Source organism: Ictalurus punctatus, chromosome 11 (assembly GCF_001660625.3).
Source record: "Ictalurus punctatus breed USDA103 chromosome 11, Coco_2.0, whole genome shotgun sequence".
NCBI classification, from domain to species: Eukaryota; Metazoa; Chordata; class Actinopteri; order Siluriformes; family Ictaluridae; genus Ictalurus; species Ictalurus punctatus.
This window is the reverse complement of record NC_030426.2, coordinates 9,049,259-9,064,471: the sequence shown is the minus strand read 5'-3', so window position 1 is coordinate 9,064,471 and position 15,213 is coordinate 9,049,259. Positions and strand designations below refer to the sequence as shown.

Below are 15,213 nucleotides of genomic sequence, written 5' to 3'. Positions count from 1 at the left end.
ATACAGCATCCAAGTGTTCACATGGAGGTCCATGAACAAAAATATGACAAATCTTGTTTAAACTGCAGTTTCCATGAATTACATCAATCTCAAACAAATGCATTTAAAATTTCCTTATTTACAACTGCAACACTGAGAATATAATTTTTAGAAACCTATTGCAGCTACAACTTCCTGAATTGTTTTAATTAGTTACAACTTTCATTTTTCTAAGAAGTCAAGATATGCACTCCATTGCTGCTACCAAACCACACAGATACTCTTTACTGGTAGTTTTCTCAGAAATAATTTAGAATCCACCCCCTTGTGTTCACACTGAATGCTGAACATACCCTCTTGGAATGCTTGTGGTGCATTTTGAGGGCATAGTTTATAAAGCCCGCTCTCCAGTATTCTGCACTCTGAACCTCAGTCACTAGGGAGGAGATACACATCCTCTTCCACACTCTCTGCTGTGACCAACAATTTAGGGTAAGTCAATCCCTTATTGATTTTCACCATTCAAGCATGAAGAAAACTACAGAGTGCATTTTTTTTCCCCACAAGATTTATATGTCACAAAATAGTACAACTGACACTGAAATACCATAAGGAGCTAAGCAGCATGCAGCTGGGCAAAGGTATTGTACACACTACACATAGTAATTTATCCCCACCTCTCTGATAGCAAGGGCTTAAACTATTAGTAGTAGACATACTTAATATTTTGCAAAGATCTTGTCGCTAATGATCCCAAATGTGTGAAAGCCTTCCCTACAAATTAACCATTTAAAACTATTTGTATAGCATCCTCAGTGCATAGTGTCAACCCTCTCAGTTCACACAATGAACATTATGACAACATTTTAAGTGCAAAGAAATTGCACTTGCCATAAAATAAACATTTAGCTGACTGATTATAGATCCTTTTTTAATGTTGTATGGTGCAAATTAATGGACCAGTGGGTTTGCTGTCTAACTAAAGGAGCATTAAAGGAAGAATAGATGATTCATGCCAGAAAGAAATACATTTGTGAAAGCTCAACAGGCATAACTCTTAGGTAATGAATTATTCAAAACAGTTTATTACTAATGAAATCATTATTTAAATATCGAGGCGTTCTTACTCTATAAGGTTATTTTTATTGAATGAAAAGAAATATTGAGAAAAGGACTAAATGATACAGGGTTCCGGGTTGGGTATATTAAAAGTTTGCTTTTGAATCACAGTGTGCGTGTGTGCGTGTGTGTGTGCGCGTGTGTTTGTGTGTTGACTGAAGATCCCTAAGTTATATTACTAACCACTGACTAAGGGATTGGACACCAATCTGAATAAATTAATACACAGGCCAAAGAAAAGAAAGGCACATCACTATGGTTTTAACTACTTTAGATACACATACTCAAAAGCAGCATAGTAGTGTTGCAGCCTCACAGCTCCAGGGTTCCCAGGTTTGATCCTGTTACTGTCTGTGTGGAGATTCATGTTCTCCCAGTGTCTGCATGGGTGTCCTTTGAGTTCTCTGGTTTCTCCCCATGTCCCAAAAAAACATGCCAGTACATTAAATTGCCCCTAGGTGTGAATGAGTGTGTGCATGGAGCCATGCAATTGACTAGAATCTCATCCAAGTTGTATTCCAACATCACGCCCAGGTTTCTTGAGATCCTGAGGCTCTGCATCCCCTGTGAACCTGACCAGGATAAAGCAGTTACTGAAGAGGAATGAAGTACAAGTTTATAATTATATACTTATATAATTATTGCATATATAAGAAGAAGGGTGAACCAGACATGCACGAGAATTCTGACATCGTAAAGAACGCATGCACATGCACCTACTGGGCTTATTCATAAATCACTGCTAAGCATTGCTATTTTTCAACACCCACAAATATGGATACCATGGACAAGAACTATTATTTGTTCACAACAGACTGGGAAAAGTGCCTATCATTAGATTAATGTATAGAACATTCTACTTTATTAGGGTATGAGTTGACCTGCAATTGGTTCTAAAAGAACTGATTTCAAAGTACTGATTTTTAAAAACACATTCTGTACAAGAAAAGTTTAGATTGATTAGATTATGGATAATAAAGGTGAGATTGTACGTACATAGTAAAGATAAGTACCTATAGTAACATTGGATTAACTTTGATGTTAAATGAGCACTGGCAGATTTGCTATGTGCTTTGACCTTCCCACTATTCCAAAAAAAGTTTATTAGTCTAGACAAGAAAAGTCTCCTAAGCGGGAGAGAATGTTCTTCAGTGAGTACTCTCTGACTGATCGGTTTATGTGGTATGTGAACTATCTAAAGCAGGTGGAGGCAGGGCCATTTGACAGCTTCCAAAGTGCTTGTAAGGTATTCTGCCATCACATGAATTCCTGGATTTAATGACGTTTTAAATTACCACCTTACTCCCTAGTAAAGCTGATCCAAATCTCACTGTATCATCTAAGACACTTGGTCTCAAGACAGACATGCTGTTCTCACTGCACCACCCCTACAGTAAAGCCTGTTTCATTTGATATGGGAAAGCTAGCTCCAGTTTCATTTGAATCATTTGACAAGCTATAAAATCAAAGTCCATAACATGGTAGCAAGTTGTTTACGCTTCATTTAGTGATGGAAGAAATATGAATTAGCACTTATCTAGTATGAAACATGTCCTGAGCGAAAATTCAATACTCTTGTAAGAACATCACCTTATCAGCCAGTGAGGTGGAGTAATACATCTTTAAGGTCTTATCACATCATCTTTCTCTCTCCTCACTATCACTCCATCTAACAGAGACTAGAAAATGTGCAAGGTTTCCTCAAAATATGTCAGTAACACATTGCTGCTGTGGACATGCAATGAGGTGGCAGTGAAGTGTAAATGACACCTCTCCTATCTTGATCTGCAGTGCCGTGAAGCCAGATGGAGTTTCCCTTATTTGCCACATTTGAAACTCACTGCTTCAGGGGACAAACCGAACACTGTAAACATTACAAAACTTTAAATTTTTTTCCTCACTACACAGAGCTCTGAAGAGATCAACTTAATCAAAGCACTTGCCTAGTTAAAACATATAGGCCTCTATTTTCCTGCCAAATTGTTGGTCAAAAATGCTGGCATGTTGCTATTTTAGTTGAGAGCAAGACAAATTATTTTTTTTCACTTTTGCACACTGTTGTTATTTTCATGGTCATAAAATAACATGTTGTGTGGGTTGATAATTGCAAAATGACATTCTACATCTGCCAGGGAAGAAGAGTTTTCAAACTCAATTTTGATCCAAAATGAATTTACATTACCTTCTTTAACCCTTTCATGCATAGTGGTCATTACAGTGGACAGCTATTCAAAAGCCGTTTTCTGGCTATTGCAAGGATTTCAATAGAATAACTGCATAACAGCCATTCTAATTCTTCGTTTGAACACATGTAGTCCACTGAAGTGAACACTTCAATAACTTTTTGAAAAAAATGTATGTATAAGTAAAATTAAGATAAAATTATTTTTTATGCCTAAAGAAGAGTAAAAATACAGAGAAAAAAAAATCCTTGATAAGGATTTCATAATTCATGCATGAAATGGTTAAACAGCAACGTTTAGAAAGTTTTGCCCCAACCCTATTTGTTTGATGCTCAAAATTTATGTCAAGCCAGGAATTATTTATTTATTTCTTTATTGGGGGCAATACTAATGGTGTTTGACTATTAGTAGCACCATTATTTCCCCAAATCACTTTACATATGGCCATAACTCTTGCAGATAGCACTTCCACTTTATAATAAAACCCAACAACTCTACAGTACATATGCCTACATATATTAAACTGCAATGTTGTTGTGCACTTTTGGTGCTGGTTAGCAGATTATCAATTTTTTTTTAAAGAAAAATACAGTAGATGTAATTTTTTTTGTGACAGAGATTTAACTTATTAAAACAACATCTCTGCTTGCCAAGGCCATCATACATATTTAATATGTATATTCATAACAGTGCGAATGTGGTATTTATGGTGTTTTGGAAACAAACTATTACATATAGCTGATATTCTATTTTAGTTTCAAGTCTAGACTGCAGTATATGCCATGAATCTTGTATTTTATAGTGTTTAAAGTAGGAAATCCTGCTGAGGGAAAATCGCTCTCTGCGTGTGGTGGCAGCTTACATCTTGTGAACTCGATGTCATTTATTTTGTATTCCTCATTGATCTTCTGCATTTTTTCTGTTAAATGTCTTTCAAGTTCTATATTAGGGTGATATTTAAACTTTTGCATGATTTTGGACAGATGACATTCAGAATAAAGTGTGCAGTTGTATCCAAGTCCTAGCATTTATTGTCACTAAAGTACACTTAGTAATGACCAAGAAAACATGAATATATATCTCCTGTAAGTTCTGCCAGTCAGTTAATTATGTCTAAAACTAAAAATCCATATCAATTCTGTAATATAATTGTATGATATCTCACTCAGTTCATAAAGAAAAGTAGCAGAGCCAATCTGACTGGATGTAGAAGCATACATAATCACACCTTATAATATATAATTTGCAACCCCCTGCACCACTTTACCATAGTCTTATTTATATATTTATTATTTATGTTCTTTGTGCATAAAAACTGACATATATATGTAATGCATATATTTATTTGATGATGCCTAAAATATCTAAAAATGTAATCATGAAAGCAATTAAATCCATAATCCACCTAAAACATTATTTGTATAATAGGGGTCAAGTCCTCTGAGTCCTGCATGATAGGATGAAGTTTCCAAAGTCTAAGGAGGAGGAGCCTACAGCTCCTGGGCAATGTAGGTCTCAGGAAATCCATATCTAGTGTTGCTAACATTAAATATCTTTGTAATGTTACACAGATTACACCACTTACACTAATATAATGCTATTTTCTTTTTTGTAGTAGCCATCAGGAAGAAATTCAAAGTTCCTGGGGTGATGATCACTCAGTTTGTCGAGGAAGTTCCTCAAAGTAAAAGCCACCCAGACTTCTCACGCAAACCCATTGCCCTGACTATTCAAGAAGGTAAAACTATATCTAAGTTAACATCTTAATTTTAATGATAATAGATCAAATTATCTTGTGGCTGCAGTCTTGCAAAACATTACTGACATAATTAATCTTTCTTTCCAAAGGAAAGTTTGCTGTTTTTAAAGCAATCGTCACAGGGGATCCAACACCAACTGTAACATGGACTAAAAATAATGGTGACATTTCTGATACAGAAAAATACATCATTGTGTATGAGCAGGTCACAAGTTACAGGTACAGGTACCAGTTACAGGTACCATATTTGTGTAGTTAACATTATTGTGATATGGTTATGGTTTTTAGGGCACCCAGTTTGTTCTCATGCATGAATATTGTACTTACTAGATGCCTAATGTAGCTGTAAACCAGGCAGGCACCTATAAGTGTTTGGCAGAAAACGAGTTTGGTCGTGTTATTGTTACTACCACGTTGAATGTAATTGAGGGTAAGTAAAGTTAAAAAACTCAAACACCTGTGTAAAACTTAAACTGTGCATAATTAGAAGAAAACCATGACGTACCTAATGAAAAAATAGAAAAATCTCTTTTACAGTTGGATTCAAGAAGAGCAAGGAATTGCAAGAATCACAAATAGGTCTGTCTTTCTAATGTCATGCATTTTATCTTTTTTAATTTTAAAGTAAAAAAGTTGTCAAATACATCATACCTCACTTTCCATTTTTTCTAGCTCAACGTGAACAACCAGCTGATTTCAAAAAGAACTTAAGAACTCGGTACGATATCTCCAGTATGATGTGGACATGACATACTTTTTTTTTTTTCCATCATTCAGAGCTTCTGGATCCTGTATGACAATATTCTGTTAACAGTACAGACTGGCTACAGTGGTTACATTTGTTGTGCCCTTTATTCATATAGAGCTAATCGTCCAAAAGAGGAGCGAAAAGATGGAGAGGTTGATGAAAGGTTCTGGGAACTACTGTTGAGCGCTGATAAGAAAGACTATGAGCACATCTGTGCTGAATATGGAGTGACTGACTTCCGGTGGATGTTGAACAAATTAAATGAAAAGAAAAGGGAAAGAGAAGAACAGCAGGCACAGGTAAAATGTCAGGCATCTCATTTAAAATTATTCCATTTATATTTGCCTTGACAATAATGAACAAATTTTAATGAAAGATCTCGTCTAAGTTCTATGAAGCATTTGTATTTTTATTTTTAGAAATCTGAGTTTGTCTTTCCTCCAACAGTATGTTGAATACCTGAGCAACTTGAGACATATTGAGATTAAAACTCCTGGGTGTGCAGAATTTGAATTTGAAATGGACATCAGGGATCCCAATGCCAAAATCTTCCTCTATAAAGTAAGACACTAATCAAAGTTTTCTGACATTTTAATCTCACACCTAGATAGATAAACAAGATTCAAGCATAGGCATTACTTAAATATTCTGCATTTTTGGTGCCACAGGATGGTGAACTGGTTAAGTTTACAGCTGACTCAAATCAGAAGCATAGTCTGCGTCATATTGGCAGACAGTTCATCTTCACTGTCAGTGGTCTGTCTCCAGATGATGCCGGACTCTACCAAGTAGACGTTGAAGGAGTCAATATCTTTTCTACAGATTTAAAAAGTAAGGTTAATATATATTTATACACACTAACGCATGTTCTAAATTTTACATATTCATAGGCCTAACTTGCTCTATGTGCTTACAGTTCCAAATGTGGACTTCTTGGTAAAGATTACAGAAGTAACAGCTATTGAAAGGGAGGATGCAGTCTTTGAGTGTGTTCCGTCTGCACCACTCCCAAGGATCACATGGATGGGAAAGAGTGTTGCATTGGTTCAAGGCCAGAAATATGACATTACTGTGTCTGAGGATATGTTGATCCATAGATTGGTGGTGAAAGACTGTATGCTGGTGGATAAAGGCATATATGCTGCTGTAGTTGGAATCAAATCTTGCAGTGCCTGGCTGTTAGTGGAAGGTAGGTGCATATTTCACCATTTGCTAGTTAGTTATTAACAGTTTAAACTCTTTTGTGCATAAATAATTCAGTTTTAATGCATTATGCTTTACAACATGGAACTGAAATTTACTTAAACTCATGAATTGACATAAAATTACCCACAATATTGAAAAGGCGGAGGGAAATGAACTTATTCACACATTTATGTAAAATGTGATTGCATAAGTATTCACCTCCATTGCTGTGAAACCCCTAAATTAGTTCTGGTGCTACAAGCTGCCATCTGAAGTCACATAATTAGTTGACTGGAGCCCACCTTTTTGCAAGTAAAGTCAATATAAATACTCCTGTGCCTGGAAGGCCCAGGAGGTTGTTAGCAAACATATCTAAACAAACAGCAGTATGAAGACCATAGAGCTATCAAATCAAACAAATTCTGATGAAGTTCATTTCAATTCAGTTATAACACAACAAAATGTGGAAACATTCAAGGGGGCGAATACTTCACAATAATGCAAATCACTGTATAAGTTTAGTTGAACTAAAAGATACACTTTATCAATACACCTGCTGGGAAATTAGTAGAAGAGTATTATTTGATCTATAAATTCACAGTGAAATTTTTTATAGTTTTTACTTGAATTCTTAGTTTTTATGAATAAATGATTAAATAAATTAATATTAATTAATTTCTTTTTATTTATCATTTAGAATCTACTTCTCTGATGTTGCCAGGCTGTTTTGTTTGTTTGTTTGTTTTTGTTTTTTAATCCCTGTCTAGCATATTGACATGTCTGTATCTGTCTGTCTTTTGGAACAGCTGACAATGACTCAGACAAGCGTGAAAAAAAAGCAGCACGCAAAACAACCCAGGCCGGAGGTAGCGGAACTGACTTGGCAAAGATTGCAACTGAGCAGCAAGCAAAATTACAGAAGGGGAGAGAGGAGAGAAAAATAATACTCAAACAACATCAGGCTGACCAGGCTGCACAGGCCCCAGACAATGAGGCTGAACCTCCTGTTGAGCTTCCAGTTGAGCCTCTTCATAACTCTCTAGCACAGCCTGCAGCTGAGCTAATCCCACAGACATCTCAGAATCCCAAAGACAGACCTAAAACCAAGCCTAAAGCTAAGCCCAAGTCTGTCTCTGAAGGAATGATGGAAGAGCCAAAGGAGAAAGAGTCAGAGATGGAGGATGTACCTCAAAAAGCAGTGAATAAATGTGAACAGCATTCAGATCCAATCAGTGAGGAGCAAGGAGAGGAGAAGCATAAGAGAGTCAGGACAGGGCCATTGAACCCTGATACTAGCTTTGTGGGTCAAGAGCCAATAAAAGTGCAGTGATACCATGACGGTGAGGAGCTGCTACATGACATTAATGTCAAGATTGAGAAGTCCTTCAGCCATAGCTGGCTACTTCTCACCAAATGCCAGCGCAAAGATACAGGAGAGATCAAGGTCAAGCTAAAGAATGAATTTGGGATTACTGAGGCTTTCTCCAAGCTCGTAGTCTTAGGTCAGTAATGTTTAGACCCTATGTGTGTTCACCTTTTGTTGTTTAAATACTCTTCACAAATCCACAATATTATTCCTTTCCTCAAATATAGAAAACCCTACCAATCCACTGGGCCCTGTAGAGGTAATTGAGGCCTCATCATCATGTGTGGAGTTCAAGTGGAGGCCTCCAAAAGATGATGGAGGTTCTCCTGTGATTCACTACAATCTCGAACGGCAGCAGGTAGGCCGGAACACTTGGAAGAAGATTGGAAATACTGCTCCTGAGACCCACTATAAAGACACAGATGTAGACCATGGCAGGAAGTACTGCTACCGTATAAGGGCTGTATCTACAGAAGGTACCAGTGATGTGTTTGAGACAGATGACATACAGGCTGGCACTAAAGGTGAAACTGCTGCATGACTAGATTTTGTGTAACTCTAAAACAGTTTAAGACTTAAAAGGCTTGATTAATTAAACCAAATGTATCTGAACAGGAAAAACACTGCACAGTAACCCAATTTTGCAAAGGATTATAGGGTATTATAATGCGTGGCAGCAATTTTATCACAGTTCATTAAATTAAAGCCTCAAAACATTACGACTGCTGAAACCCACCATTAGCCCAAAATGGTGAGTTTATAACAAAAACAGCGGGTAAAAAAAGTTTTTGTTTATTAGTTTATTAGTGCATCAAAAGAAAGCAATGATTATATGTAATATTCTATAAATAAAGGCAAAACCTTTCTGTTTGACCTCAGCAGATAAATTGCTAATATTTCTGACCTGAAACATACTGTAATTATGTATAATTTTATTGTCATATGACAGGATTTTCATCAGGTGCCTCTCCTAAAACAATTTTTTTTTTTTTTTTCCCTTATGAGTACGCATGTGTGGGATTCCAAACAAAAGAAAAAAAATCACACAATTTGCAATATACATGACATTTTTAAAGTTAAAATCCTAATTACAACCTTTTTCCAATACAGCAAAGCAGCAGTTTTTATATTACTGTGTGAAGCATTTTATTTTGACAGTCATTTTGATGGAGATGAGCTGCAGGCAGCATGATTCGCAAACATTTTTTCCCCACACATTTTCACTGTATTGCTTGCGATATTCATTTCATTTATGAAACTTTGTTACATGATCTCTTTGAATCTTCCTAGTGCCAGTCTTCCTCACTCATTCTCCTCCTAAACATTATTCACACTCATTCCTCAATATTAGCCTCACTGTATCTTATTTTGTGTATGGTGCTGTTTACTCTGTGTTTTGCTTGTCCTCTCATGAATCAGACTTCATTCAATTTACACATAGGGCTGCATTAATTGCTGAGGAAACTCTCCCAGTTTGCCATCTGTTGTGAATGGAGTCTGCAAGGTTTGAAAAGGTTTCTGATTCACTGCTCACTATGCATTAAGCATATGGAGAAAATGTCCATTCCTGAGCACTGGCTTGTTGTTCCCAGTGGATGATGGTGACTGAGTGGCGCCAATAACTCAGGAAAGGAGCATTAAGACTTTGCCTGTAGAAGGGTTTATGGCCCACATTCTTCAGTTTGATTCATTAACAAGACAGGTGATTAAAAGCAGCTGACTGCCAAGGAGTTGTCTAGCTTAGACTTTTGATCTCAGACTTTGCAAGACAGTGATGCGGCATGTGACGTGATCCTTCATACTGTGATCCTGGTCACTCTAGTGCCTCAGTCTACTGTCTCAACTACTCCTTTGGCCCATTATTCTGAGTCCCAGAATCTGGTCTCAGGTACTTTTCTGGACCCTAGCCCAGTCCTTAATCAAATGGATGTAGTCCTTGGATGTAGTCCTTTTAGCCCTCAATGTGATAGAGACACCCCCGAGGATTCAATATCCCTGCCAGTGCAGCGCTGTTTTTTTTTGTTTGTTTGTTTGACTTTAGTGGTATGGGATTCATGCATTAATGAAAAAAGCTTTTGATATCTGTTTAGGATTCTCCTGCTCTGGCCTTACCCTGACCACTTCCCCAAATTTGTTGTTTTGACCTTTTTCCTTTTATTATTCACATTTTGACTCATTGGCTCCATTGAGACTTGCACAAGCAATTCTGAAAGTCTATGTTTATGTATATGTGTTTTGATAGTGTCAAATCTATTCAAAGTCATGACCAGATTTTGCTGTTCAGTATGAAAACATAATGTAAAACATGATCAATTTTAAAATATCCACGTTAGTGGTTCCCAGTACCATAAGTCATATTCTGGTATTTTATAATAATGTCTGCTGATCTGACCACACTGTGGATTCTTACATGTTAAACCATGGCATTATTACAACCAGTATATTCAACAGCCTCTTGTTCACATAAATGTGCATTTGTGATATTTGAGATGCACTCTGTAGAAGCATTTATGAAATTTGAAAATCTGCCTTACAGCATATCCTGGTCCACCCTCCACACCAAAAGTTGTCACTGCCTTTAAAGAGTGTATCAACTTGTCGTGGTCCCCACTGACCAAAACTGGAGGAACCAACATTGTGGGCTACAACCTGGAGAAACGCAAAAAGGGCAGCAACCTGTGGCACCAAGTAAACCCTCTAGAAGAGCCAATCAAAGGTTAAAAATGTATACGCAACAAATATTCTATATTAAATTTGATTCAAGGTGTATTAGGGTTTTTTATGTTGTTGTTTTTTTAAGCTATAATTCATCCGAAGGATCATTTTTATAGATAGAGAGTTATTATGGAAACTATACTTTACTTTATGGCCTCAATATCTTTAAAATAATTCATTAATCATTAATATGCCTTTAATGATTTTAGATTTTGTCCTTAATAAATCGACATTTATTTTTGTCCTTAATAGATCTACGTTGTACAAATCACTAGGGTCATTTAAAAGTTCATATAAACTTTTAATATAAAAAATTCTATTTGAACTTTCATTATAATAGCATCATATTAAAAACCACCCAATCAAAATTTCAAATTTTCTTTTGCCTCCAGCTAAACAGTATGGTGTGAAGGATGTTGTTGAAGGAATTGAGTATGAATTCCGTGTCATAGCCATCAACTTCTCTGGGGCTGGAGAACCAAGCACTCCCTCTGACTTTGTGATAGCCAGAGATCCTAAAAGTGAGTTATAAAAAATGAACTACACAATGCCACCTAATGTGCCTTCCTTTTCTATATGTTGAATAAACTTTAATAATGATCATTTGTTTTTGTAGAGCCCCCTGGTAAAGTCCTTGATCTGAAGTTGTCAGATTCCACATATTCTTCCTGTCCTTGAGTTGGACTAAACCAAAAGAGCAAGAAGGGGTGCAAGATGAAGCGAAAGGATATTTTGTAGAAGTAAGACCAGCGGAGAATACCGAATGGACTCGTTGCAACTCCCATGCAATTATCACAACTTCCTACACAATTCTTGGTCTTAAATCCATGGCCATGTACTGGGTAAGGGTGGTTGCAGCAAATGAAGGAGGAAATGGTGAACCGCAGGACCTGGACAACTACATCATTGCCATGCCACCACCAGGTAAAATGGATCCATTAACTATTTTAACCAAGTACACTTGGTGCCGTTTTTTCTCTGTAGACAACTACAAATATTATTTCCAAAAAATCATGGATATAGCTATGGGTATAAATTTGTAATATATGCATAATGATACTATTTCACAATTATTTTCTAAATATCATTTACAGTCAAACCAAAGTTCACTGATCGGAAATTGAAAAGCTTTATGGTGGTGAGAGCTGGACAATCTGCTCGGGTCAACATACATTTTGAGGTATAAAAAAATATATGAAATGCATAATAATGAAATAATGAATTTGTCATTCTATTTACATATAATGTAAAATTATGAGGGGGGGGGGGGGGGGGGGGGGGTCTAATTGGCAGGCTTCCCCAATGCCCGCAATAAACTGGCTCAAAGATGGAATGCCACTATGTAAACATGTGACTGTAAGCAATACAGAAGGAACATCTCAGCTCCTGATTCCATCTGCAGAACACTCTGATACAGGAGTATACGCCATTATAGTCAAGAACATGGTGGGCCAAGAGACCTTTATTACTGAGATTAGGGTCACAGGTAAGACACCATAATGAATAGGCAAAACACTGAGTAAACTAGTTTAGTAGTTACAAGTAACAGTTACAAGGGCAGATAACATGCCCCTTTTAAGAGGAGACTGAAAATTTAGCCTAGCAAAAGTAAAAAATATATCTACCAAAAGTAAAAAGTAAAAGTCAGGAGATTCTGTGTCCAAGAGAGCAATTTTCTTGCTCTTTGAGTCAGAGGAATGGTGTTACTCTCTTCTCTTTCAATTTGGCCAATAATGGGCATCTGTGAGCTCATGCATGCATCTTTTCTCCCACTCACTAGAAATTCCCTAACACATGACAGCTAGCAACTGGGCAGGGTAAAGGCTGGAGACAGCAGGTGCTAGTCTTCACCCTCCCCAGGTGGTAGCTGTTGTGTAATAAGGTAATAAGGGAGAGCTAGCTGGTGGGTGGACACTGGCATATTACCAAATTGAGAGAAAATGGGGGAAAAAAGAAGAAAGTAGGAAAAAGTTTAGGTAGTATGACTTAAACTGGAGGAACCAACATTGTGGGCTACAACCTGGAGAAACGCAAAAAGCGCAGCAACCTGTGGCACCAAGTAAACCCTCTAGAAGAGCCAATCAAAGGTTAAAGATGTATACGCAACAAATATTCTATATTAAATTTGATTCAAGGTATATTAGGGTTTTTTTATTGTTGTTCTTTTTTTAAGCTATAATTCATCCGAAGGATCATTTTTATAGATAGCTAGCTGGTGGGTGGACACTGGCATATTACCAAATTGAGAGAAAATGGGGGAAACAAGAAGAAAGTAGGAAAAAGTTTATGTAGTATGACTTAAGTGCTATGTCTTGTGGTAGTAAATCAAGGTAACTGGAATTGGTGAGATGTTCACTCATCTGTGGAACTTTAACAGTTCTGCCAGTGGTGGCTCATCCATAGAGGTGGAGCAGAGTCCTGCCATATATGCCAGCTGTTCAACAAATTTGAACAATGTTCATGAAGTCCTCATTCACAACTCCATACATTTTAAGTTCTGTTAAAATATTATTTACCACTTTTGAGTGACCAACCATTAAAAAAAATTCTATTTGACAGATACAAACTGATGTTACACTGATTGCTTAGCTTTCTAGAAATTGTGCAATCATGGGGCAGCACCCTCATTGCCCCTCTTAGCGCCATAGAGTAAATATTGCACCTAGTGGTAAAAATTGGGAACTGCAAAAAGCACTAACAGAGCCCATTTGGGGTACGAATCACACTGCCTCATGCTTGTTGGAAAAGCAGCTGCCAGGACAGTTAATAACAGGGTTGCCAAGGTTGCAGTTTATGCTTGAAATGGGGAAAGTTTCAAAATACTCTGCAGCTGCTAAGATCTTATAATTATCAAGCGTTATAGTTTTTTATTTCTACAAACAAAGGAAAATGTAAGTGCAGACAGTATGTTTATGTTATGGGAAAAAAAAACATTTCTATTGTAAGCTATAGTGCAATGCTTTGGTGATGATAATCTGTTGATTAGCCTTGGGTTGTGGCAACATTACATTCAAAATTACTTGGAAGAATGTATGTCTTGTATCTGTTCAGGGTCTCAATGCATTTTTGGCCTTTCTAAAATATTTACATGCATATGCATACATTCTCTAGCATTTCAAGAGAGGCACAGGCATATCTTGTTTTTAAACCTCACATCACAAGAATAACAAGTGTGACAGAACTGAAATGAATGGAATCAGGATAGCTTAGAACAGATCAGGGCTGTTCAGAGAATGGTAGAAAAGCCTATGTGTCTGTCAAACAGATGACCCAAAATCTCCTGGGCCAGTGGAGCTGGAGGAAAATGTTCCTGGGACATTAACTGTCTGCTGGAGCCCTTCTCCTGGTGAGAAACGAGATAACCATCTGCATTACATGGTGGCCAAACGTGACTCAGTCAAGCAGACATGGCATACAGTGGCTGACCGAGTGTTCAACAACAGCTTCACAGCTGTCAATATCATGCCAAGAAGAGAATATATCTTCCGTGTGTATGCCAAAAATGACATTTGGCTCTCTGAACCTTCTGAGTCCCTAACATGGGGGTGTGTGAGTAAGAAAGGTAATGTATAAATTTTTACTCACATCACTAATCTCTGTTAAAAAGTAATTATATATTTAGGATAAGATGTCATGATTAGCATACATAGCTGAACATATAAGTACTTGTTTGCTGCAGAAAAGTTCACCCTTAGTATGCCTGAACCCAAGACCTTCAACTTTGAGTCACTACCTACTTTCACGGTCCCAATGAAAACACATACAAGTCCAGAGAAGTATGAATGTTACATGAGTTGTGCTGTGAGTGGCAATCCCAACCCCCATGTGACCTGGTACCACCACAACATCAGTCTCAACACAAACACCAACTACTACATCACCAACACGTGTGGTGTCTGTTCATTATTAATACTAAGAGTGGTGCCTAAAAACAATGGAGAGTACAAAGTTGTTGCAGAAAATTCTTTAGGCCGTGCTGAGTGCACTACTCAACTCAAAATAAGAGGTAGGTTATGTGAATATATTGCAGGTAAAAGGATAGGTCCACAGAATACACATGTGTCTTTCAGTTTATTTTCCTGAATATTAAGTACAGTAACAGTTTTTGTTTATTCAGTGCTGGACAGTGGATATATTTACATAATCGCTTTGCCTTTTT

At 37.1% G+C, this 15,213-nt stretch overlaps 1 protein-coding gene and 1 pseudogene across 1 annotated transcript; both read left to right on the top strand.

The window, feature by feature from the left end:
* Window positions 1-4,558: 4,558 nt before the first annotated feature.
* On the top strand, window positions 4,559-14,457 carry LOC108271616 (immunoglobulin-like and fibronectin type III domain-containing protein 1; annotated as a pseudogene).
* LOC128628698 (immunoglobulin-like and fibronectin type III domain-containing protein 1) lies at window positions 14,297-15,213 on the top strand. The gene is made up of 2 exons (XM_053683789.1): window positions 14,297-14,616; window positions 14,734-15,213. Exons 1-2 carry the CDS (start codon window positions 14,430-14,432, stop codon window positions 15,135-15,137), a joined length of 591 nt encoding a protein of 196 aa, XP_053539764.1. The 5' UTR covers window positions 14,297-14,429; the 3' UTR covers window positions 15,138-15,213.